Source organism: Peromyscus leucopus, unplaced genomic scaffold (assembly GCF_004664715.2).
Source record: "Peromyscus leucopus breed LL Stock unplaced genomic scaffold, UCI_PerLeu_2.1 scaffold_801, whole genome shotgun sequence".
Lineage (NCBI taxonomy): Eukaryota > Metazoa > Chordata > Mammalia > Rodentia > Cricetidae > Peromyscus > Peromyscus leucopus.
In genome coordinates, this window is record NW_023505730.1 from 15,548 (window position 1) to 37,834 (window position 22,287).

The 22,287-nt window shown below is 51.6% G+C and overlaps 1 protein-coding gene across 1 annotated transcript in view; it reads left to right on the forward strand.

The window, feature by feature from the left end:
• The first annotated feature begins 354 nt into the window (after positions 1-354).
• LOC114709914 (CD177 antigen) overlaps positions 355-22,287 on the forward strand; it is a 33,517-nt gene continuing 11,584 nt past the window's right edge. The window contains 34 exon segments of the mRNA XM_028893916.2: positions 355-407; positions 1,454-1,488; positions 1,582-1,616; positions 1,618-1,646; positions 1,648-1,681; positions 1,683-1,722; positions 1,921-1,952; positions 1,954-2,028; positions 2,030-2,133; positions 3,323-3,441; positions 3,622-3,745; positions 6,156-6,205; positions 6,208-6,294; positions 6,503-6,529; positions 6,532-6,687; positions 8,271-8,290; positions 8,292-8,340; positions 8,343-8,390; positions 8,586-8,708; positions 10,735-10,778; positions 10,780-10,817; positions 10,819-10,868; positions 10,979-10,999; positions 11,002-11,163; positions 11,912-11,917; positions 12,636-12,665; positions 12,668-12,747; positions 12,943-13,047; positions 18,035-18,197; positions 19,101-19,204; positions 19,206-19,291; positions 19,393-19,523; positions 20,314-20,392; positions 20,394-20,478. Of these exon segments, the coding sequence (XP_028749749.2) occupies positions 355-407; positions 1,454-1,488; positions 1,582-1,616; positions 1,618-1,646; positions 1,648-1,681; positions 1,683-1,722; positions 1,921-1,952; positions 1,954-2,028; positions 2,030-2,133; positions 3,323-3,441; positions 3,622-3,745; positions 6,156-6,205; positions 6,208-6,294; positions 6,503-6,529; positions 6,532-6,687; positions 8,271-8,290; positions 8,292-8,340; positions 8,343-8,390; positions 8,586-8,708; positions 10,735-10,778; positions 10,780-10,817; positions 10,819-10,868; positions 10,979-10,999; positions 11,002-11,163; positions 11,912-11,917; positions 12,636-12,665; positions 12,668-12,747; positions 12,943-13,047; positions 18,035-18,197; positions 19,101-19,204; positions 19,206-19,291; positions 19,393-19,523; positions 20,314-20,392; positions 20,394-20,478 (2,424 nt within the window).

The following is a 22,287-nucleotide window of genomic DNA, read 5'->3' on the forward strand; positions in this document are numbered from 1 at the left end:
TGATAAAGTGCTTTGCCTAGTACCCGTAAAGCCCAGGGTTCTAGGCCCAGCACTAACATAAACTGAGTGTTGCAAGCGAATGCATATTAACTTCCAAATCATGTCAATATTTATGGATGCCATTTTTCTAATAATAATAGTAATAACAATGGTTTTCTAGCATACCACTTTTTAAGTCCTTTTGAGACAAGGACATCTTGCAACTGTCAAGAAATATGCAACTTTGTTATTTATGTGCATAGTGTTTTTGCCTTCAGGCATGTATGTATATCACATGCATATCCAGTGCCAAAAGAGTCTGAAGAGCTTGTCTGATGCCCTGGGACTGGGGTGAGAGGTGTGTTGTGAACCGCCATGTGGGTGCTGGTACTGAATTGGGGTTTCCGTCAGAGCCAGCCAGTTCAATGGTAAAGCATTGAACCACTGTCCCTCCAGCCTCTCGAGAAATAGGGTACTCTTCCATAGATATCACCTTGTCAGGAAGTGATCACACTGCTTCTTGTATTATTCTGTGAGGTAGAGAACAAAAGGAATAGCTCTGACGGTGGAGGAGTAGACAGAAAAGCAATGTCAAAGGACAAAAAAGGCAAAGGGAGATACAGATCACCAGCCAGGGACAGAAGCAAGGGCAAGAAGGGCTGAGGTACACTTCGCAATATCCTACAGGCCTGTGAGTCATTGCCCACCTGGCTAGAAGGTAGCTGAGATGAAGAATAGGATTCCTGTAGTATTTGGGAACATGGTAGGGGCCACGCAAGGTGGCTGAAGGGGGAAGAACCATAGAGTCACTGGAGTTCAGGATAACTCCAGTTTCTTATTGTGGAAGGAGCCCGGTCTGAGGGAGGGAAGGTGAGGCCTGGACCCCTGGGTCTGAGGAAAGAGACTTGGGATTGGAGTCCTGGGTATGAGGGAAGAGTGCTGGCCTGGAGTCCTGGTCTGAGGGAGGAGGGCTGAGCCTGGATTCCTGTGTCTGAGGAAGGAGGGCTAGGGGCCTAGAGCTGTGGGTCTGAAGAAGGGCTAAGCCTGGACTCCTAAGTCCGAGGGAAGGGGTTTGGGGTCTGAATCCCTAGGACTGTGGAAAGGAGGGCTGGGTCCTAGTCTTCTGGTTCTGAGGAGAGTGTTAGGGTCTGGACCCTTGGGTTAATGGCAAGAAGAACTGAGACCAGGACCTTTGAGCCTAAGGGAGGAGGGTTTGGGAGCTGGACCCCTGGTTCTAAGAGATGAAGTCTGGGTCTGTACTCTTCAGTCCAGGGGAAGGAACTATCCAAACAGCCTAGCCTTCATGTAGTAGACTGAGGGCAGGGCGCCGCCGGCCTGGTGTGTATTGCAAGGCAGCACTCCCCATTTCCTGGACTGCCTTGGGTAATCCTGGTATAAAAAGGATTGCATTTCCTGCTTAAAGAGCACTGGAAGCGTTTCTAGCCACAGACTGAAGTCATGAACCTTATGCCAGTGCTGACCTCCTGGGAGTCACCACTCTGTCACCCTGTACGTGAGAAATCTCACCTGGAAGGGACGTCTGTCCCAGGAAGTGGCACAAGGTAACCATCTGATGATATGGAGCTGATCTTCTCATCCCAGGTATACCAGCTCTGAGCTGTCAGAGGGCCATAATAAGAGGCTGTGCGAAATGCCTCGGAGCTGCCTTGAGTGGAAAACCAGTGAGAAAACCTGTGAGGTTTGGTGAGGGTTGCCAAGACCTGGTGATGCTCCTGGAGAATGGTAAGAAACTCCCTGAAGAGACCCGCCCTATGGCCCTCCAGCATCCTGCATCCCTGGGAGGAGCTCTTCCTCAGCTGCAGGTGGGATCCATCCATACCCATTCTTTCTTTCCGAACATCTCACCTTACTTGGGATGTCCAAACTCACTCCAGGACCTGGTCCCAACCCCACCTCCACCTGCCTTCCCTTCTCCACCAGGACCCCGAATACACTTGCTGATCATCAAGGGACTGCGTTAAGGCTGAGGACCAGGAGCCCCGGGTTACCTGGCTCAGGACCGGTCCTGGGCTCTCTATCGTCTCCTACAACCCGTGTGTGTCACCATAGTGACTTCTGCAATGATGTGTCCAGCACTGAGGTTCTTGGGGACCTACCCACACCCACAGGTGCCATGGGGAGGAAGGATGACATGTCGGAGGGGAGGGATTTGGGAGAGAAGTCAGTACACAGGGTTATTCTTTTACAGACACTCACTTGCCAGCGGAAGTTTGGCCAGCTCACTGGCTCATCCCAGCCTTGATGGTACCCTGTCCTTTTTCCTCTTCCAATTCACTCATCCTCCTTGTCTTCCCGCCCTCTACTCCCCTCATCCTGCCTCAGAACACTCCTGCCAGCATTTGACAACAGGGTTGGAGCCACGAGTCAGCATATTTTCTGATGTGATATTTTCTGATGCCTTCAACTCTGGCGCTCGATCCTGCCCTGTTCTGCCGGCATAGCCCTTCTTTCCATGTGGCTGGGATTGATTCCCTGTGGTTCTCACACAGGGTTTCTGTGTTTCTTTCCCTAAGGGCACTGGCCTCCAACTTGGTTGACTGTTGGTTTGTTGTATGAGGATGTGGGTGTGCCAGTGTGTTCATGTGTGTACAGGTGTGTGTGTACATGAGAAGAGCATGTGGTGGATGGTGCATATGCATGTGGAGATGTGTAGAAGCCAGAGTCCAACATGGGGTGCCCTTCTCAGAAACCATCCAGTTAGTGTCTTTGAGACCAGGTCTCTCACTGGAGCCTAGGCTAGCTCACAGATTAGGCTAGGGGAGCTGACCAGCAAGCCCCAGGGGTCCACTGGCTCCGCCTCTTCAGTTTCAGGGGCTTCAGTGGGCGAGTATACCTAGTTTTATACATGGGTGCTAGGAACTGAACAAGGTCCTTGTGTTCCCAAGGCATGTCTCCTCAGCCCTGGCTTGGGACTTTATGCTGCCTTTGTTGCTGCTTGCATGGCATTTGGGCTGTGGCATGCTGGAAGATTTGCTGAATAACTGTTTTTTTTTTTTTTCTTTCACTGCTTAGCAGAAGTTTGTGGGTGAAACCATTGGTTCATTCTAGGGCACCCCCTTCTCCTTGGCCTAATCTGTATCTACATCCTGTCTCAAAAGCCATCCTTCCCGAGGCCTGTGTCTCCTGACCTCAGCCCCAGGGTCTTTGCTGATCTCCCACACCTCTGTCCTTGATCCCCAACTAGACCATAGCCTGAATTTCCTGCAGCTGGACCTGTAATGAGGGGAACTGCAGGAGGGTGTTGGGGAACACAGTGGGGAGGAGGCATCTGAACCAAACCCAGGGCTTTCCCACTGCCCCTCACTGTGTCTGTCACCTGCAGTCCAGGGTCCCTGCGCTGCCCACTCTGCCTTTCTAAAGATGGCTGTGAGAACGCACCCGAGCAGGTCTGCCCCACAGGCAGCTCACACTGCTACAGTGGAATCCTCAGGCTCAGGGGAGGTAAGCCTGGACACGGGGACCCTGGGAGAGTGTCTGGAGAACAAGGGTAAACAGGTTGGGCATTGAACCCACAAGAAAGTAGGACCTCTTGGAGCTGGTTTGCCTGAGACTGGATAGCAGCTCTGTGTCAGCTCTCTGTCCCCTCCCCCTCATTCCTATAGGCCTCTTTCCTTTTCCTAGAGAGCATCACCACCAATCTGAGGGTGCAGGGCTGCATGCCCCAGCCAGCCTGCAACCTGCTCAATGGCACCAAAGCAATCGGGCCCTTGGATATGAGTGAAAACTGTGGTCTTCAGTTGGGTGAGTAGGAAAACGAGACCCAGGCTCAGGACAAGGTGATCCTTGTAAAGTGTGGGACACCCTAAAGCCACCAACCAAGGCTGACCATTCCCAAGAAATCCAGATGCTTCCCACTCACTTCAGGACTGAGAGGACTCTTCCAGAGGGTGGCTGGAGGGTTAGGGTGTGTGTGCCTGCAAGAGATGTCCAGCTGTGGGAGAGGAGAACTGGGGTGTGGTCACTGTCAGAACTAACGGACAAAGATACAACAGACATCTCAGCTAATGTTGAACTAAATGTGGGTGTTCTGAGTGAAACAGAAGGGTGAGGAGAAAGATTGCTATGAGGAGAATTCCTCTGTGAGGTTTTGCAACAATCAGATCAGGACCATGTGCTTTAAGAGCCAGCCTTAAAGACCTCCTCTCAGGGTCCAAAAGATTCACCACAATAAGCTTGGAAAGACCAATGGCAAAGGAATGAATCTGCTCACCCTGTGATCCTTCTGTGCATGTGTCTTTATTCTTCTGCTCTTCTCCTAATTTCCTTGGCCTTTTTAATTTCCCAGCTCTAGTTCTCTGTTCTCATCTCCCTGCGTCTTCTCCTCTAGTCTAATAATTCTCCTTTCACAGGAGGCTGAAGCAATAGAAGAAGTTACAAGAGTTACCTCTCATTAGTCAAAAGCACATTCCTAGGGGAAGCGATAAGGGCAGAGCCATTTACCATGGCAACACAAGCTTCCAAGGTTGCAGGAGTAAGACTGACCAGACCCCGCAGGAGGGGGACACAGTGCCCAGTGACAAACTTTGAGACATAGGTATTGTCAGCAGACTTGGCCAGTGAAGAATTGGCAGGCTTTCTTAGGTTGCTTTGTTAGTAATCTTGGTAGGCACCTGTGACTCTGACCTTGTGCATAACTGTAAAGTTTTAAAAGTATGATCTATATATAAAGGCCTTTAGTCTAGTTCAAACTTGCTCTGAAATAAAAATGAGCTAAGTGTGCAGTTTGTGTTGGTCTGAGGTGAGATTATTTTTGTTAGTCTGAGCAAAAGGAACAAGGCAGAATTTAAGTGTCTGCAGTCTCATGGGACAATGGATCTGGCCATGAAGCATATCCTAGTATATTTTCTATATATCAAAATTATACAGCTAAATGAAAAGTCATCTTCCTGAACACCCACAGATATATGTACCCATAAGATTGAGATGTAATCATGAGATTACATATACACATTATTTGAATATGCATACACTAGGGAGATATCATAGCTGTTGTTGCACAAGAAGTTACAGATGGAAGCAACAGTGTTCCGAGTCAGTGGCCTGCAAGCCTTGCCTGCTCGGGTATCCCATCTGAGAATCATTCCTATGGTGGGTTGACATCTGAATTATCAATTGCTATAAACTGTAATGGCCTCGTGCCTGCAATAGCTTGTGATAATGGCTCCTGACACTGGAGGAAGTGGCGAGTTCCTTCTTTGCATGGCCTTGGAAAACACTAGGTCTTCTGGAAGTTTTTAATTCAGTGAGTGTGTCTCGATGCATGTGTGTGTGTTCATGTGTGAGCAGGTGTGTGTGTGTGTGTGTGTGTTCATGCGCACATGTGTATGGAGGTCAGAGGACAACCTCAGACATCACCCTTAGGAACAACATCCCACCTCCTTTGAGATGGAGGTCTCTCAAGGGTTTGGAGTTTGTCAATTAGAACCAGACTTGTTGGTCAGTGAGTCCCAAGAATCCATCTGCTTCTACTTCCCAAGAACTAGGATTACAGGTGTGTGCATACATCCAGCTTTTTTTTTTTTTTTTTTTGGTTTTTTCAGACAGGGTTTCTCTGCATGGCTTTGCGCCTTTCCTGAAGCTCACTTGGTAGCCCAGGCTGGCCTCGAACTCACAGAGATCCGCCTGGCTCTGCCTCCAAGTGCTGGGATTAAAGGCATGCGCCACCACCGCCTGGCACATCCAGCTTTTTTAAAAGTTTTTTTAATGTGTGTGTTTATGTGTATAGGTTCCCAAAGAGGCAAGAAAAGGGTATCCCAGGAGCTGTGTTAAAGGTGGTCACTATCTGTCTGATGTGGGTGCTGGATCTGAACTCAGGTCCTCTGCAAGACGAGTCACCTCTCGAGCCCATCATACACCCAGCTTTTCCATGAATCTTTGGGATCCCAGACTCAGGCCTCACGATTGCATAGTCAACACTATACCGACTGAAGCACATCTCCCAGCTCGGTGTTGATCTTTTTATCCAAGTAGATGGAAAAGCCTGAAGACGTAGGCTGGATGTCACTGACACCAAGGATTCCTGCCTCACATACCACAAGAATGGTGCATAAAGGGGGAACGACCTGTTAGTGTTTATGATTCATGTCCACCAGGAAGGGGTTTCCTGGGGCATGGAGCTGGGGAAGCCCTGAGGTGGATTTGATCTCCCTATCCAGGGCCAAAGCTCTGGACTGCAACAGTGGGACCTTGGACACTGTACGGAACGTATCGATCTGCACCTGAGCTGGACAACTGGCTGAAAAACCTGTGAGGCCGGCCAGGGATGCCAGGAAACATTGATGCTAATACAGAATGGTAAGAAGAGGCCCCGCCCTTCTCACTAGCCCCTCCCACTGCAGGCATTCCCACTGCATCCTGGGAATGACTCCATGGCACTGGAATCTAGGACTCCTTCATGATCAGATGAACCCCCTCCTGTGCCTGGTTCCCTCCTCACCTGCATCTAAACTACCTTCACTAGGACAATAAAGGTCTGTGCTCACAAGAGCCTCCTCTTTTCCAGGAAAAGAATTTCACATGGTTCTCACTAAAGATGTACTAGTGATTCAAACAGAGAGGCTCGAATCACCAGGCATAGGACAGGCCCCGGAATCTCCATAATCACCTACGTCCATGTGTGCCGCCACGAGGACTTCTGTAATGACCTGTCTACAACTAGAAATCTTTGGATCCCACCCTCTGGCACAGGTATCTGAGTAGGCAGATCCCAGAGAAGGGAAGGGGTTATCTAGAGGAAAGACAGGGCTGTGGGGAAGAAATAAGTACACAGGGGTTATTCACTTTATTGTAATTTTTTTTTTTTATATTTGGTGGTACTGGGGATGGAATCCACAGCCTTGTACAAACTAGACAGGTGCTCTACCACTGAGCCACACCCCAGCCCCTCACTGGGGGATTCTAGGCAGGGCTCTACCACTGAGCCACACCGCCAGCCCCTCACTGGGGATTCTAGGCAGGGCTCTACACACTGAGCCACACCCAGCCCCTCACTGGGGGATTCTAGGCAGGGGCTCTACCCTGAGCCACACCCCAGCCCCTCACTGGGGATTCTAGGCAGGGGCCTAACCACTGAGCCACACCCCAGCCCCTCACTGGGGGATTCTAGCAGGGGCTCTACACTTGAGCCACACCCAGCCCTCACTGCGGGGATTTCTAGGCAGGGGCTCTGCCACTGAGTCACACGCCAGCCCCTCACTGGGGGATTCTAGGCAGGGGCCTCTGCACTGAGATCACACCCCAGCCCTCACTGGGGATTCTAGGACAGGGGCTCTACCACTGAAGTGACATTCCAACCCTTGGGCTGTTTTAAAATCAACTCTACTGGCTGGCAGCCTGTTAGCTCCCTCTACCTTGGCCTTGAATACTTGCACACCCTCCAGGTTCCTACTGTGTGTCTCTTCTGCACTTCCTTCTGTGTCCCCACACTGGCCTTGTCTATGTGCGCCTCATTAACTCCCCTATAGGTTTTTCTGGTGCTTGCACCACCAACCTCAGAGAGGGCCTTGCTCCCACCTTGCTCCTTCTACTTCCTCTACGGCTGATGTGGAATCCTGATGTCACAGATCGTGTACTTCACACTTCCTCTTCCTGTTGAACATGAGCCTAGAACATTCCTTCTTGTTGCCTGGCATCAAAAATAGCTTCAGATGGTGCTTTGCCTTTCTGTAATCTGAAATAGTTTGAGAACAGGGCAGTCTTCTTTCCCTTGGTTATTTGACAAACATCGGGAACAACTGGGGTGGGGTGGGGTAGAGAGATGGCTCAGCAGCTAAGAAACCTGTTGCTCTCAAGGACCCCAAGTTGAGTTCCCAGCACTCACCTTGGATGGCTCACAACGGCCTGTAACAAGTCTAGTTCCAAAGACCTGAAGCCTGGGCACCTACACACACATGTACAAACCCACCCCTCACCCTCCACCTATACACAAATACACATGAATAAAAATAATAAAGATAAATCCCTTTTAAAAAGAAGTTTGGCGTAAAGTCAGTGGTCCCTTTGGGTATCCCTTCATCCCTATCTAAGTTCATGTCTCTTGTCCAGCCTGGAAACTCCCTGCAGACCCCACCTAGGAAAATAGCACCTCTGGTGTTCCTGGCCAGAGGGCTTCCCCTGCACTCTCTACACCTTTGCTCCCCTACTAGGCACAGCCCAAATTCCCTGCATCTGGCCTATCCAGAGAGCCTGAGGCATGCTGGGGAATGAGCTGAGGGCCCTCTGAACCAAATCCCGAAACCTCCCACTGTCCCTCACTGCATCTGCTGCTTCAGTGCCAGGGACGCTGCGCTGCCCCACACTGCCTTTCAACCCGTGGTTGTGAGAACGCCCCTGAGCAGGTCTGCCTGAAGGCAGCTCACACTGCTACAGAGGAGTCCTTCAGGCTCAGGGAGGTAAGCCTGGACACGGGGACCCTGGAGAGTGGGCTAGGCATTGATAGCCGAGTGTCTGGAGAACAAGGGTAAACTGAGACAGGGCATAAGACCCAGAGCGGAGCAGGGCTGGCCTCCTGGAGCTGGGCTTGCCTCTGAGGCTTGCATGATCCTTATGTCTCTGTTTCTGTCTCTTTCCATCTCCTCCTTTCCTAGAGGGCATTGATACCAGCCTGAAGGTACAGGGCTGCGTGCCACAGGCAGGCTGCAACCTGTTTAATGGTACCAAGGCAATTGGACCTATAGATGTGCTTGAGGACTGTGGACCCAGTCAGGTGAGTTTCTCATAGGAAAAGTAGGCAAATCGCCTGCAGTGCAGCCAGGGACAAGATGGTCCTTGTGGGTGTGGGACACTCAAATCCATCCAGCAATGGCTAGCCAGACCAGAGCATCACTCACTCAGATGTGTGCAAGCAAGGTGGGGTGGGGGGATTCTCCAGGGAGGCTGTACATGTAAAGGAGAGAGGGGGTGTGGCCCAGGAGAGAAAAGTATTGAGGGAGCTTTGAATAATTCTGGAACAAGTGAGCTCACATGGCCTGTCTAGGCTCAATGGGAAAGTGCCTGGTGCACAGCCACCTGCTTGGTTGTTCCCATTCTACACACCCAGACCTGGTGTCATGCTGGGTCTCACGGTTCATTTTGACCGCCTCCAGTCTCTCCATCATCTTCTCCATCCTCATCCTATGATACTAGCAGCCTCTGCGCTCCATTGGAAAGAAAATCAGAGAGAGAATCAAGGGGGTTTGAGTATGCCGGAGAATGCAAGAGTCACGTGAGGACTCCAGGCGTGTCCCTACTAGTGCATTCACACGCAGCCACAGGGCATTCACTTGGCAGATGGGGGTGGCGCGGAGCTTCTCAGAAGGGTCGCAAGGGAGAGAAGCTATCGTAGAGATGGAAAATAGATTTTAGAGTCTTATCTTCCCTAAGCGTATGGTCTTGTCTGTCCTGCCTCAGTCTCCTAATAGGCCTGTGTCGTCTTAACCCTCAGAGCAGGAGAGAGTGTAGAGGACCTGGGAGATGGCCCAGCAGAGAAAGTACTTGCCACACGCGTGAAGTCCAGAGTTTGAAACCCAGCACCATATAAAACTGAGCACAGCAGCACACATCCAAAACCCTAGACCTGCGGTTGGGAGGGGGAAGGGAAAAACAGATGAATTCCCCGAGTCCCCTAGCTGGCCCAATCAGTGAGGTCCAGGTTCGGTGAGAGTCAGAGTGGAGATATCCATCATCAAGCTCTGGCCTCCACATGCTCGTGACACACTAAGCACACACACATGCATGTTCACAACCAAGCACACACACACACACATGCTCACACATCCATACACACACACACAAACACACACACACGCGCGCTTGCGCTCACACATCCGTACACACACATGCATGCACACACAAATAAAAACTTTAGACATTTAAGTGGGTTCCTCAAATGTTCGTTTGCAATTTTATTTATTTTTTAAGGACTTTTACTTATTTATGTGCGTGTGCTCATGTGCACACACATAGCCATGCTGTGTGAGTGGAAGTAAGAGAAAAACTTCATTTTATAGGACTCTCAGGAGACATAACAATGTAGCTTTGCATTTTCTCCGGGATTCTCGGCAGACAGCAATGGTCCTTTCCACAACACTGCACTCTGAAGACACTGGAGAAATACTTCCATCTCGAGAAGTAAAATTGCAGTTAGAACTATTTTCTTTTCTTTCTTTCTTTCTTTCTTTCTTCTTCTTTCTTTCTTTTTTCTTTCTTTTTTTTTTTTGGTTTTCGAGAACAGGGTTTCTCTCTTTGCGCCTTTCCTGGAACTCACTTGTAGCCCAGGCTGGCCTCGAACTCACAGAGATCCGCCTGCCTCTGCCTCCCAAGTGCTGGGATTAAAGGTGTGTGCCACCACACCCAGCTAGAACTATTTTCTTGTCCAGCACCTAGACCCTTTTCTGGCAAGGCAATAGAAGATCATGGTAGGGAAAGAAGACCCGTAGGAACCCTGGCTCACCTGGAAGCACGGTCTGCTCTGACCCTGTCTCCATGTCCTCATCTGCTGTGTCTCTCTAACTTTAGGCGTTCAAGGTGGGACTGAGTTCAACCAACATTAATCTTCATGTCGCTGGTTTTCCCACAGCTAGATCCGGGGACTTGAGGCATGGGCTGGATGTCACAGGCACCAAGGCTTCCTGCCTTGAACAGCATGAGAGAAGATTCTGGAAGGGTCCACTTGTTGCTGCCTTGAATGAAGTCCCACCAAGCAGGGTCAGTTCAATACTGAGAGGGATTTGCTCTCTCTCCTCTTTCTAACTGCAGAGGCTCTGAAATGCCAGCATGGGACATTGGAGATCACAAGGAATGGTATCGCAGCTGCCGCTCCAATGGACAGCTGCCAGACAACTGTGATGTTGGTGAAGGCTGCCAAGACACGCTGTTGATGATAGAGAACGGTGAGAAGGCCCTCTGGTACAGACATGCCCCCTTTCCTGGCCCTGCCCCCTTAGCTCTGTTGGGCAACTGCCCTGACCTCCGCCTCTACCCGCCATTTCTATCTGTCTAGGGGAGAAGGTGAATTTGGTTCTCACAAGGGCTGCACTACTGCTGAGGACCAAGAGGCCAAAGTCACAGAGCACAGGACTGGCCCGGGGCTGTCTGTCACCTCCTACACACGAGTGTGCCGCCTAGGAGACTTCTGCAATGGCCTGTCTACCACAGCCCCTCTCTGGGCTCCACCCCCTGTGACAGGTGAGGGCATCAGGGGAAGCTGGGTGCTGGGGAGAAAGGCAGGGTGCCAGCTGCTGAAGTGCGTTTTGAGGGAAGACGTTCATTTACAGACTCTCCTGCTGGACAGCACCCAGCCAGCTCACTTCCTCCACTTTGCCTGCTCCTACTTTCTCTACAGCCCACAGTTCCCAGTCCCTCCTCTTCAGGGCCTTTCCCTCTCCAGGCCTTCTGCATTCCTCATCTGCACTTCCCCGAGACCCACAACTCCAAACTCCCCAGGCTGACCTCTTCTAGCAACCCTGAACAAAGTGGATTTCCCTTTAAATAAAAAAAAATCTTATTTTAGGTGTGTGTGTGTGTGTGTGTGTGTGTGTGGTGTGTGTGTGGTGTCCAGAAGAGGACATTGGGTCCCCTGGAGATGGAGTTATAGGTTGTTGTAAGCCTCCCAACATGGGTGCTAGGAGCCACACTTGGTCCTCTGCAAGGGTGTTATCCTTTTTTTTTTTTACATCCTGTCCAATGTTTCCCCTCCCTCATCTACTCCCAGGCCCTCTCCCCACCCTGCAATCCACTCCTCCTCCATTTCTGTTCAGGAAAGGCAGGCCACCCATGGACATCAACACAGCTTGCCACATCAATGGTGGTGAGACTAAGCTCCTCCCCATGTATTAAGTATGAAGAGCAGAATCCCAAAAGCCAACAAAAGAGTCAGAGACAGGCCTGCTGGCACTGGTGTTATCCATTCTTAAATGCTGAGCTATCTCTCCAGCCCCAGGTCGTTTTCGTCTTTTATTTTATTTAATTATGATGGGGTTTGCCATGAGCACCAGTGAGTCTGTGGAGTACAACCCACGTGAATCTGTCTGTCCTCCAACATGTGGGTCCCAGGGACTGAACTCAGGCTGTCTGGCTTGTGGCAGGTTCTTCTCCTGCTGAGCCATCTCACTGAACCCCTGGGTGGGTTTCCTGCCAAACTCCAGCCTCACACTCCAGTCCTGAGCAGCCCTGCTTTCTTGTGTATTTGCCCTCTTTCCATATGGCTGGCTTTGGTTCACTCGTATCTCATTTGGGACTTTCCATTTCTTCGTCCTACTGGACAGTGGATGGGGCTTTCCACAATCCTTGTCAGGTGGTAAACTGGCAGGCTTCATGTTCTGTGTTCTGCAATATTTTGTTATGAGGGGATTTTTCTTAACTATTTAGTAAAAGTTGTGAGTAAAGCCACTGGCTGCTTCTGCGCCCCTCACCCCTTACTCAGTGAAGTCTCTGGCTATCCCCAAAGGTCCCCACAGGCTGCTCTTCCTACACCCAGTCCCAGGGTCTCTGCAGGTCCCCTGTCCTCCAATCACAGCCCAGTTCCTGCAGGCCTGCATGAGAGGAGCCCAGGAGCGCTTGCTAGGGAAAGTGAGGCACCGTGGGAACTAAGAAGGGATATCTGATCCAAACCCAGAGCTTCCCACTGCCCTCACTACGTCCCTTGCCTCCCAGTCCAGGGACCACACGCTGCCCACTCTGCTTTTCTACCCATGCTGTGAGAATCCACCCAAGCAGGTCTGCCCTGCAGGCAGCTCACACTGCTACAGTGGAGTCCTCAGCCTCAGGGAGGTAAGCCTGGATGGAGGACCCTGCGGGACTGAACATGGTGGCTGGAGTGGGATCTGGGTGTCTGGGAGGAAAGGTAAACTGAGTGAAGAAAGAGCCTCGAGGAGTGTGAAACCAACCTCCCAGAGCTGGCTTGCCTCCGAGGCTCGCATGACCTACGTGTGTGAGGTCTCTCTCTCCCCTCTCCTCCTATCCTAGGGGAGATCATCTCCAATCTGAGGTGCAGGGCTGCATGTCCAGCCAGGCTGCAATCTGTTCAATGGCACCCAGACAATTGGACCCATGAATGTACGTGAGACTGCAGTCCTCAGAAAGGTGAGAAGCATATGGAAAAAAGTAAGCACACCTTACACTGCAACCTCAAGCAAGATGCTCCTTATGGGGCGTGGACACCGAAAGTTATCAACTGAGCCACCACCCCGACATTTAAATGAGCATCATCCTTTCAGCCATGCACACAGGAATAATTCTCCAAGGTTAGAGGAGGTTGGAGGTAGAGGCCGAACAGAGGTTCCTGTTGAGAGAGGAGGAGTGTGCCCAAGCAAGCACTCGGACAACGAGCCCATTGGGAGAGCTTTAAATAATTTGAGAAAACTGAACTTGGGACCCGTCCATGTGGAGGTGAGGTGTAAGGAGACAGCTGGGGTGCACAGCGCTTGCTACTGTCAGCATCCTGGCACCTGCCAGGTTCATTCAGAACACAAGTGTTTATTTCTGATTACATTCCATGTACCCTGACCTCTGGTCACCCCATATATCCCACTTCACTTAGATGACACCCCCCTATTCTCTGCGCCTCCTTTCATCCCCATTCATGAGGCTGTAGAACTCCAGTGGCCTTGCTCCATGGAGAGAAAATCGTAAGAATGGGTGGTATAGTTGGAATTTCTTTGGCCTCACCCAGTTCCCAAATAAAGACATAGTGACTTATTATTAACTATGATGCTCAGCCTTAGCTTAGCTTGTCCCACTAGCTCCTTTACCTTAATTTAAACGGTTTCTATTCATCTATGTTTTGCCTCAGGGCTTTTTACCTTTCTTCTTTTTTCTGTATGTGCTACTTTCCTGCTTCCTCCCTGTCTGTTTGACCCCTGGCAGCTCTTTTCTTCCTCCCTCCCACCTTTCCCCGACCCCAGCCTAAATTCCTCCTCCTACTTACTCTCCCTGCCTGGAAGTCCCACCTATACCTCCTCCCTCCCTATTGGCCATTCAGCTTTTTATTAGATCAATCAGATGCCTTAGGCAGGCAAGGTAAGATAGCAACACATCTTTACATAGTTAAACAGAATCCCGCGACATAAACAAATGCAGCACACCTTCACCCAATTAGCAAATATTCCTCAGCATGAACAAATGCAAACATCTTTACATAGTTAAACAAATATTCACAGCATGAAAGGGGCCTCCTGGGCTGTGCGGGGGAGACCCCTCCACTTGGTCATTCTGAGCTGAGGCAGTACTGAATATGGGCCCACGACTGGCAGAGATTGACGGTGGTGTCAGAAAGAGCTCTGTCAAGGAGTGACTTGCCTTAGCTTTCCTGGTAGAAATGGCTTGTCAGGGACTGCAGAGAGTGTAGATGGATTTTTCTTTTGGGGCCACCAGCTCACAGAAAATGGCATGGAGACTTACTATTAATTATGAAAGCTTGTCTTAGGTTAGGCTTGTCTCTAACTAGCTCTTATAACTTAAATTAACCCATAATTTTTAATCTATATTCTTCCGCACACTTGTTACCTCATCTCTCCATTGTGCCCATCCTGGTTGCCTGTAGCTGGAGTTTTCTCCAGTCCTGCCTGCCCACGATCAGGACAAATCAATCTCTCTCACCCGCCAGTCCCGCAGCTGCTCAGACCTAACTGAGTAAACACACAGTTTGCTTACAAACTGTAGGCCATGCAGGCTCTTGTTATCTAGTTCTTTTATCTTAAATTAACTCATATCTATTAGTCTATAAGTAGCCACGTGGCTCGTGGCTTACCAGCACCTTGCATCTCGCTTGTCATAGCAGTGGCTGCAGCGTCTCTCTGACTCAGCTTTCCACTTCCCAGCATTCTCTTCTCTCCTTGTCCCACCTATACTTTCTGCCTGGCTACTGCCAATCAGTGTTTTATTTATCAACCAATCAGAACAACACATTTAACATCCCACAGCAGTTGTCCCCATCTGGATGGAGACTCTACCTCTCTTCTTCCCACAGTCCTCTCTGTCCAGGAGTCCCACCTATACTCCTGCCCAGCTATTGGCCATTTAACTTTTTATTAAACCAATCACAGTGACACATCTGCACACAGTGTAAGGAATTCCACACCAGGAGAGGGCTCTGTGGGTAAGAGTATTTGCTGTGTGAACATGAGGACGTGAGTTCAAGTCCAAAGCATTCACCTACAAAGGTGGCATGGCCACACACACACACACACACACACACACACACACACACACTGTAACCCAGTGCTGTGAGAGGCAGAGACAGGAGAGTCCTGCTGATTGCTATCTCCAGTCAGTGACAGACACTGTCTCAAGGGACGGAATAAGATGAAAAGCAATAGAAAAGGACATTTCACATAATTTTTTAAAAAGAGAAAACACATTCCACACACACTGTGCATACCACACACAATGCACACAGCAGCCTCACAGATGCACCACACTGTGCTTCATAATCCTGTCTCATGCATTTTGGATCCTGTGTTCCTCATATACATGGAAACCCCAAGAACCTCATGTGCCCACACCCCCATAGAACCCACAGTGCATTATACACACAGCTCATGCTACAGGCTACACACAAACTAAACACTGACAATACAGAACGCCCCCTCGCCCAACACATGCAAACCTACGCCACAAATCACACATCTGCACACACCACATGTGCACCCCTCACATCCCAAATAGCATACATAGCAACCCCATGCCAGCTGCATAAAACACAGCCATTATCCTGCAGGTAATGAGCTCTTGCATGGGAGCCAAGCCTTGGAGGAGCATCGCCATCCCGGGCTGGGTTCGGCTGGCAGTTTAGCAAACATTTACTGGGATCAGCAAAAGCCAGTGGCAGATGCTAGAAGCACAGGATGTGTCGGTGGGAGGTCTGGGGGGAACAGAACAGCTCGTGCAAAGGTCAGGTGAGAGAGAGTTAGTGTGAGCTGTGTGATGGCCCACGCAGACTGCCTTCCTCCCCTGGCTGTCCCCAGAGCACATCCTCTGTCTTCCATTAGTCCCGACACTGTCATCCCCTAGCCTTAAGGGCTGTTTCTGTGGCATAGTGACCAGGCAGAGAGGAGGATGCGACCATGAAGAGTAGGAAGGATAGGTCACATGGGGCCTGGGGGCCATTTTAAGACAACAGATTTTATTCTGGGGGAGATGGGGACCTAACAGAAGTTTCTGCCTTCTCGGGGCTTCTCGGGGTTTCTCAGAGGGCTGACACGATTGCCTTATCCTTTAAGAGGACTCCAGTTATGGTGTAAATAGGTGGAGGAGAAGGGAAGGGGGCTCAGAGAGACCCATGACAGTCAGGCAACAGCCCTGGGACCTTGCAGCACACTCGAGGTGGTGACAGTGCTAGGGTTCTGCAATACTGTGCAGCCTAAGCCACAGGTTTCCTGGAGAAGGCCACATGGCTAGAGAGAAAGCGTGGGTGAGAATCCGGGGGCCATGCTCCTTGTGCTACAGGGAAACCTTTGAGCAAATGGGAGGTGTGGAGGGGTGGAGCGGGAGAGTGCACATCTGGTCTGCAGGAGCAGAGCAGCTGGACTGCACATTTGTCACCTGGGAAATGAGGAAATGGCCAGCACCCCACTGTGAGCCATCGAGAAGGCTGGGTGCTGGTGGACGCCCAGTCCCAGCTCTAAGAGTTTCTTCATCACAGAGTACTCGACATTATGTGATGATGATCATGTCAGGTCCTTAGGGAAGGCAGGTTCAAGGTCCTCAAACTAGACTGCTGTGTTCAACCTGACCCTAAGGGGACAGAAAGCCTGAATTCTGAGTCCAGCTCTGCCACCTAATGGCCTGGTGACACTGGCAAACCTCAGCACTTACTGCTCTGCTTCCCTGCCTTGATGCTGCCACTTTGCTGTGGGTTGTGGTGGGACATGAGACAGTCCAGTGGGCAGTGAGATAGAGCTGCTCTGTAATCCCAGCGCTCCAGAGGCAGAGGCTAGAGGGCTGCGAGCTGGAGGCCAGTCTGGACCACACAGCAGAGCTGACACACACACACACACACACACACACACACACACACACACCACACACACACACACACGGGGACACTCATCTGTGGAGAGCCAATTCTGTACCCTAGCACCCAGCAGACCCAGTGCTCACTAGAGGTGGATCCAGGATTTGTTTGTAATCTAGGCTTCTCAGTCCAAAGAAATGTCTTAGGCTGGGAGATGGCCCAGTCAGTAGTGTTTGTTATGCAACATGAAAATCTGAGTCCAATCTAGAATCCATGTTGAGGAGGGAGGGAGGAGAGAGAGAAGGGGAGGCGGTGGAACATGCTTGTAATCCAAGCCTGGCAAGGCAGTGATGGACAGACCCCCAGACTTGCTGGCCAGCCCTCCTCGCCTACTTTGCCTTACTTCAAGAGCTTCAGATCATTGAGAGATCCTGTCTCAAAAAACAGGGTTGCTGAGAGGCTCAGCAGGTTAAAGCACTCCCTCGGTCTCATTGACAGGAGAGAACTAACTCTCAAAGTTGTGGCGTGCGCACACGTACACACACACACACACACACACACACACACACACATCACACTTCAATGTAATAAAGGTTATATGAAGTAAAAAAGGAGAAGGTCAGCTAGGGAGATACAAAATAAAAGTACATACTGCAGAGAAGCAAGATGTGTAACTCCCCAAGATGGCAGCTTCGGCTTCCTCTGGCTTCTACATGCATGCACACACACACGCATGTACACCTACACACATGAACAGGCATGCATACACGTGTACACACACAACACACACACACACACAGAGGAAGAGAAGGCTCCAGGCCACCTTTACTCATTATTCTAAGGAGGACATGAAACGGATGGGGAGGAGAGAATGGCTGAAGGGGGAGCCATCTGTGAGGAGCAAGCCTTCCTCAGGAGGCTCTGAGAAGAGCCGCTGTTCAGGAGGAACAGGGTGAGCAGAGCTGCAGACTTGGATTCTGAGTCCCTTCTTAATCCAGACAGGGAGGTCACAGCCAGGGCACTGGAGTATGACTCAGAGTGTCCTGGCCTCCCTTAGCCCAGACACTGCAGGGACAGACATGGTGCCTCCCGGACTCTCACAAGCCCTGGTGTTTCCCCTCCACAGCTACTCTGACCTGTTACAAGGGGATCATGGTGAAACCTGGCAGTGGCTTTGCTGAGACAGCTGTCGAGTGGTCTGCACCATGGACCCTGGCGTGTGAACCTGAGGAGTTATGTCAGGAGACCCTCCTGCTTGTGGACGTAGGTGTGTGATGTGGTGGACGGCCTCACTCCCGTACTGGCCAGCACAGCCCTGCCCTGGGTTGTGTGCCCTGCAGTTCCGCCCAGCGCCTCTCTCTGTGCCTTGTCTTGCTGGGCAGTGGTGTAAGGTAGCCCCAAGCCCAGCCCCAAGCCCAGAAATGAGAATGGTGCTGTAAAAACCCAAGGGACCCTGATGACCTCCATCATTTGAAGGAGGATTATTGGGCTGGGTGTGGCTCATTTGGTACAGTGCCTGCTTAGCATGCATAAAGCCCTGAGTTTGATTCCTGGTACCAGGTAAACTGGGCATGCCTGTAATCCCAGGGCTGGGAGGGAAGAGACAGTTCAATTGAAATTCAATGCCATCCACACCTATATAGTTAATTCAAGACCCGGCTGGGCTATCCGAGACTCTCCGAGAGACAAACAAGAGAGTGAGGCAAAGAGCTAGAGAAACAGAGAGGAAGGAAGGGAGGGAGGGACGGGGGAGGGAGAAGAGGGATGGGTGGGGACGTGGGGGGAAGCCTAACACCTGTTTGGGGATCGATCAGCCTTTGGCAGCTTTTCAGGGAAGTGGGCAAGGAGAGAAGCAGACCACAGGGAGCCAGCTGTGGGTGTGAAGGGCAGAGTGTGCAGGGAAATCCAGCAGGGTAGAGGAGTGGTGAGCAGAGTGAGGCTGCAGCCTGAAGGAGGGGCTCAGGCAGACTGTGGAGACTGTTCAATGAGATGTGCAGGGGCAGGGCAGAAGGAGCCAGGCTTGTGCTGCAGGCTTTGGCTGACACAGGACATGCTGTCACTGGGCATTGTGCTCTCCCTGTGAGGGAACATCAGGGGATCCAAGAAGTGGGCGCCCAGGCCTGGCCATCCTCCCCATCCAAGCCTGGCTTTCACTCTCTTATACCAGCAGGACCCAAAACACTCCTAATAGGGAGCAAAGGCTGCATCAGACCTGGGGCAGAGGACAGTGCCGGTGTCTCCATACACTCCCGGCCCCCTGGAATACTGGTGGCTTTCCTATTCACGCTTCTGTTCCTCCAACCTGTGCAACGAGGCCAGCAGCAGCAGCGTCCTGCTGAGCCCCCTCCCTCGTCCAAGTATGGGATCCGGGACATGGAAGGGCCCAGACATTTGGGAGTTAAGCTGGTGGCTGTAGCTGAGAGCGTGCAGTGCATCCCAGTTCTTCTCTCTGTCCTCAGCTGCCTTCCCCCTGGAGACCTGTGGTGTCCGGCGTGTGTGGGGTTATACGGATCCTGCTTCAATGACAACAGCTTTGTCGCCTGCCCTCGGGGTACCACTCGCTGTTATAATGGTGACATTGTGCTCCAGGGAGGTGAGTGCTGAAGGCTAGCTGCAGATTGGAAGAGGCAGGGCCAGGGCTCCAGGTTGAGGGTGGAGGGTTGTTCCCTAACTCCTAGGTCTGAGGGAGAAGAGATGAGTCTACCTCAGATGGAAGAGGGATGGGCCGGGACCACTGGTCTAAGAAAGGAGGTTTGTGGCCAAGACTCATCTGAAGGAAGAGTTGAGGCCTGGAATCGTGATCTGAGGGAGGATTACAGAGTCTGGACTCATTAGGATGAGGAGGAGGGCTGGGACCCAAAACCTGAGGTCTGAGAGGAGGAGGCTGGGTCTGGACCCTGGGTCTGAGGGAGGAGGGCTGGGCCTGGACCCCTGGTCTGAGGGAGGAGGGCTGGGGCCTGGATCCCTGGTCTGAGGGAGGAGGGCTGGGCCTGGATCCCTGGTCTGAGGAGGAGGGCTGGGCCTGGATCCCTGGTCTGAGGGAGGACTGGATCCCTGGGTCTGAGGGAGGAGGGGCTGGAGGGTCTGAGGGAGAGGGCTGGGCCTGGCTGGGTCTGAGGGAGGAGGGCTGGGGTCTGGACCCCTGGGTCTGGGAGGAGGCTGGGCTGGCCTGTCTGAAGGAGGAGGGCTGGGTCTGGACTCATGAGGCTGAGGGTTGGGCCTTTAGCCTGTCAGGGAGTAGAGCTGGGCCCTGGAGTCCTGGATGGAGGAAGGAAGGCAGGTTAGATTCACGGTCTGGGGAAAAGGATGGGGCTGGGATTCCTGGGTCTGAGTTTCCCAGCACTGCTGGATTGTATAGCCTGTAACTGCCCTTCACCATCCAGGTGGCCTGTCTTTCACAATGAGCATTCAGGGATGCATGTCCTCATCTGGCAAACTTTACTGGGGGACTCCAAAACAATTGGATCTTCTCCGCAAAAGAATTCTTTGAGGACAAAGATGATGAAAAGCCTCTGGATGGAGGTGCCTCAGCCCCTTCCCTCGCCTGGGTGTTCTCTCTCCTTAGCCCTTTGTCTGGTCCTCTCAGATGAACCCATTTTCCTGGGGTTCCTAATCCCTATTGGCCGCCCACAGCCATCCCTCCTCTGACATCATAACCTATGACCTTACACTTGGAAGCGTCAGCCTGTGCTGTCCTGGTGCCATCAACCCTCACACATGGTGAGTGTGGTGATATTTCTACATGGGAGCGGCTGAACTCACCCTTGTTGGTGGCCATCCACCTATCGGCCACACCTGTGGAATAATAAAGTTGCTGTTGTTTCTCCCGAATACTGGTTTCTCTATGTGAGGAAATGATAGCACTCAGAGGATCCTTTGAGAGACCCGCTGCAAGGCCTGGCCTCCCTGTGTCCCTCCCCACCCCCATGTCTTCTTTCCTAACCTGTGGCGGCACACAGAGCCTCAGGAGCTGCGGCCTAAAGCACCGGGCCTCACTGTGACCTGGGAAGGGCAGGACCACAGCCAAGGGCTGGCCCTCACCTGAGGAGCCAGGCAAGGGGCTGTGAGTGGCACGAAGGGCGGGTAATTGAGTCGGGAGGAAAGGAGCTGAGAATAAGGCTTGATACAGTTTCTCAGGCCATTCATTATACCAGGTGAGTGTTGCCATCATAGCCTCGAGAGGGTGAGGATCAGAGGACACAACACACACACACCATACACACACAACACATCCACACAACATACACACAACACAAGTCAGTCTCAGTCAGCAAAGTCAGGCATTGTAGACATTTCATTCCAGGCTGAAATTCGCATTGCCCAGCGGTGGTTCTTGGGACCCTGCAATGGCTGAATAAGGCAGTTCCCACAGAACTGACGTCTACGCCCCTGGGAAGTGGAAAGAAGAATGAATCTAGGGACACAGAAGCAGCCAGGCCCAGTCCACAGGCCCCTCAGTCACTGCCTCGACAAAAGGCAGCTTAGGGAGGGAAGGTTCCTCATGCCTCCAGGTTTGCTGGGATGTAGGTCGATCGCTGCAGGGAAGCACGCTGGCAGAGGAAAAGCATGCAGCTAGCACTCCTCACGTCTGGAAGGACCAGGGGAGAGACTGCAGCAACTTTCACACGGGTTTTGGAGCTCCATCTTGGGTCCTCATGTGCTCTACTTGCAAGTCCTAGACAGGCTGGGGCAGCAGCCAAGCCCATCCCCTGAATTCTCCTTAACGGCACTTAACCTGGCTCTCCAAAAGCCCGCCGTCCACACAGACCCTGGCTCCTAGGACCACAGGTAACAGGAGATGGGGTTCACAGAAGGAGACCCCCACCATCTCCATCCCAACACCAGCACTTCTGCATCCTTCTTGTTGGCCCATGCTGCCTTCTAGAAATGCCCAAAGAAACAAGGTTGCCATGGTGATGGGATTCCGCAGCCCTGGAGCTCTCAGTATGTTCCTGCTGGCTTTCGCCACCTGTAAAACTCGATTCTAGAGCCCCCTTCTTCAGCTGCTTCTTTCCCCACATTACCAAACATCCATCTGCGCTTACCTACTCAGCAAGTGTCCACCCCTGCGACACCTTTTGGGTGCCCACCACGTGTGCAATTCTACTTTCAAAGACAAAGGGGTGCACTGAAAATTATCCATGGTCCAGCCTTGATGATCTTCTTCCGCAGGGCCCAGAGGAGAAGCTCCGAACAGCAGGAATAATCTGCAAGAAATAAAATCTAAGTAGACCGAACTCTTTCGTCCGTCTCTCTTATTCCTCTGGGATAAAATTCTGTCTACACAGTTTCAGTTCTGTTCTCACGCCTAGCTCCTTTCTTGCCTGATTCCTCTCTGCATTTATCTGCTGTCCCCT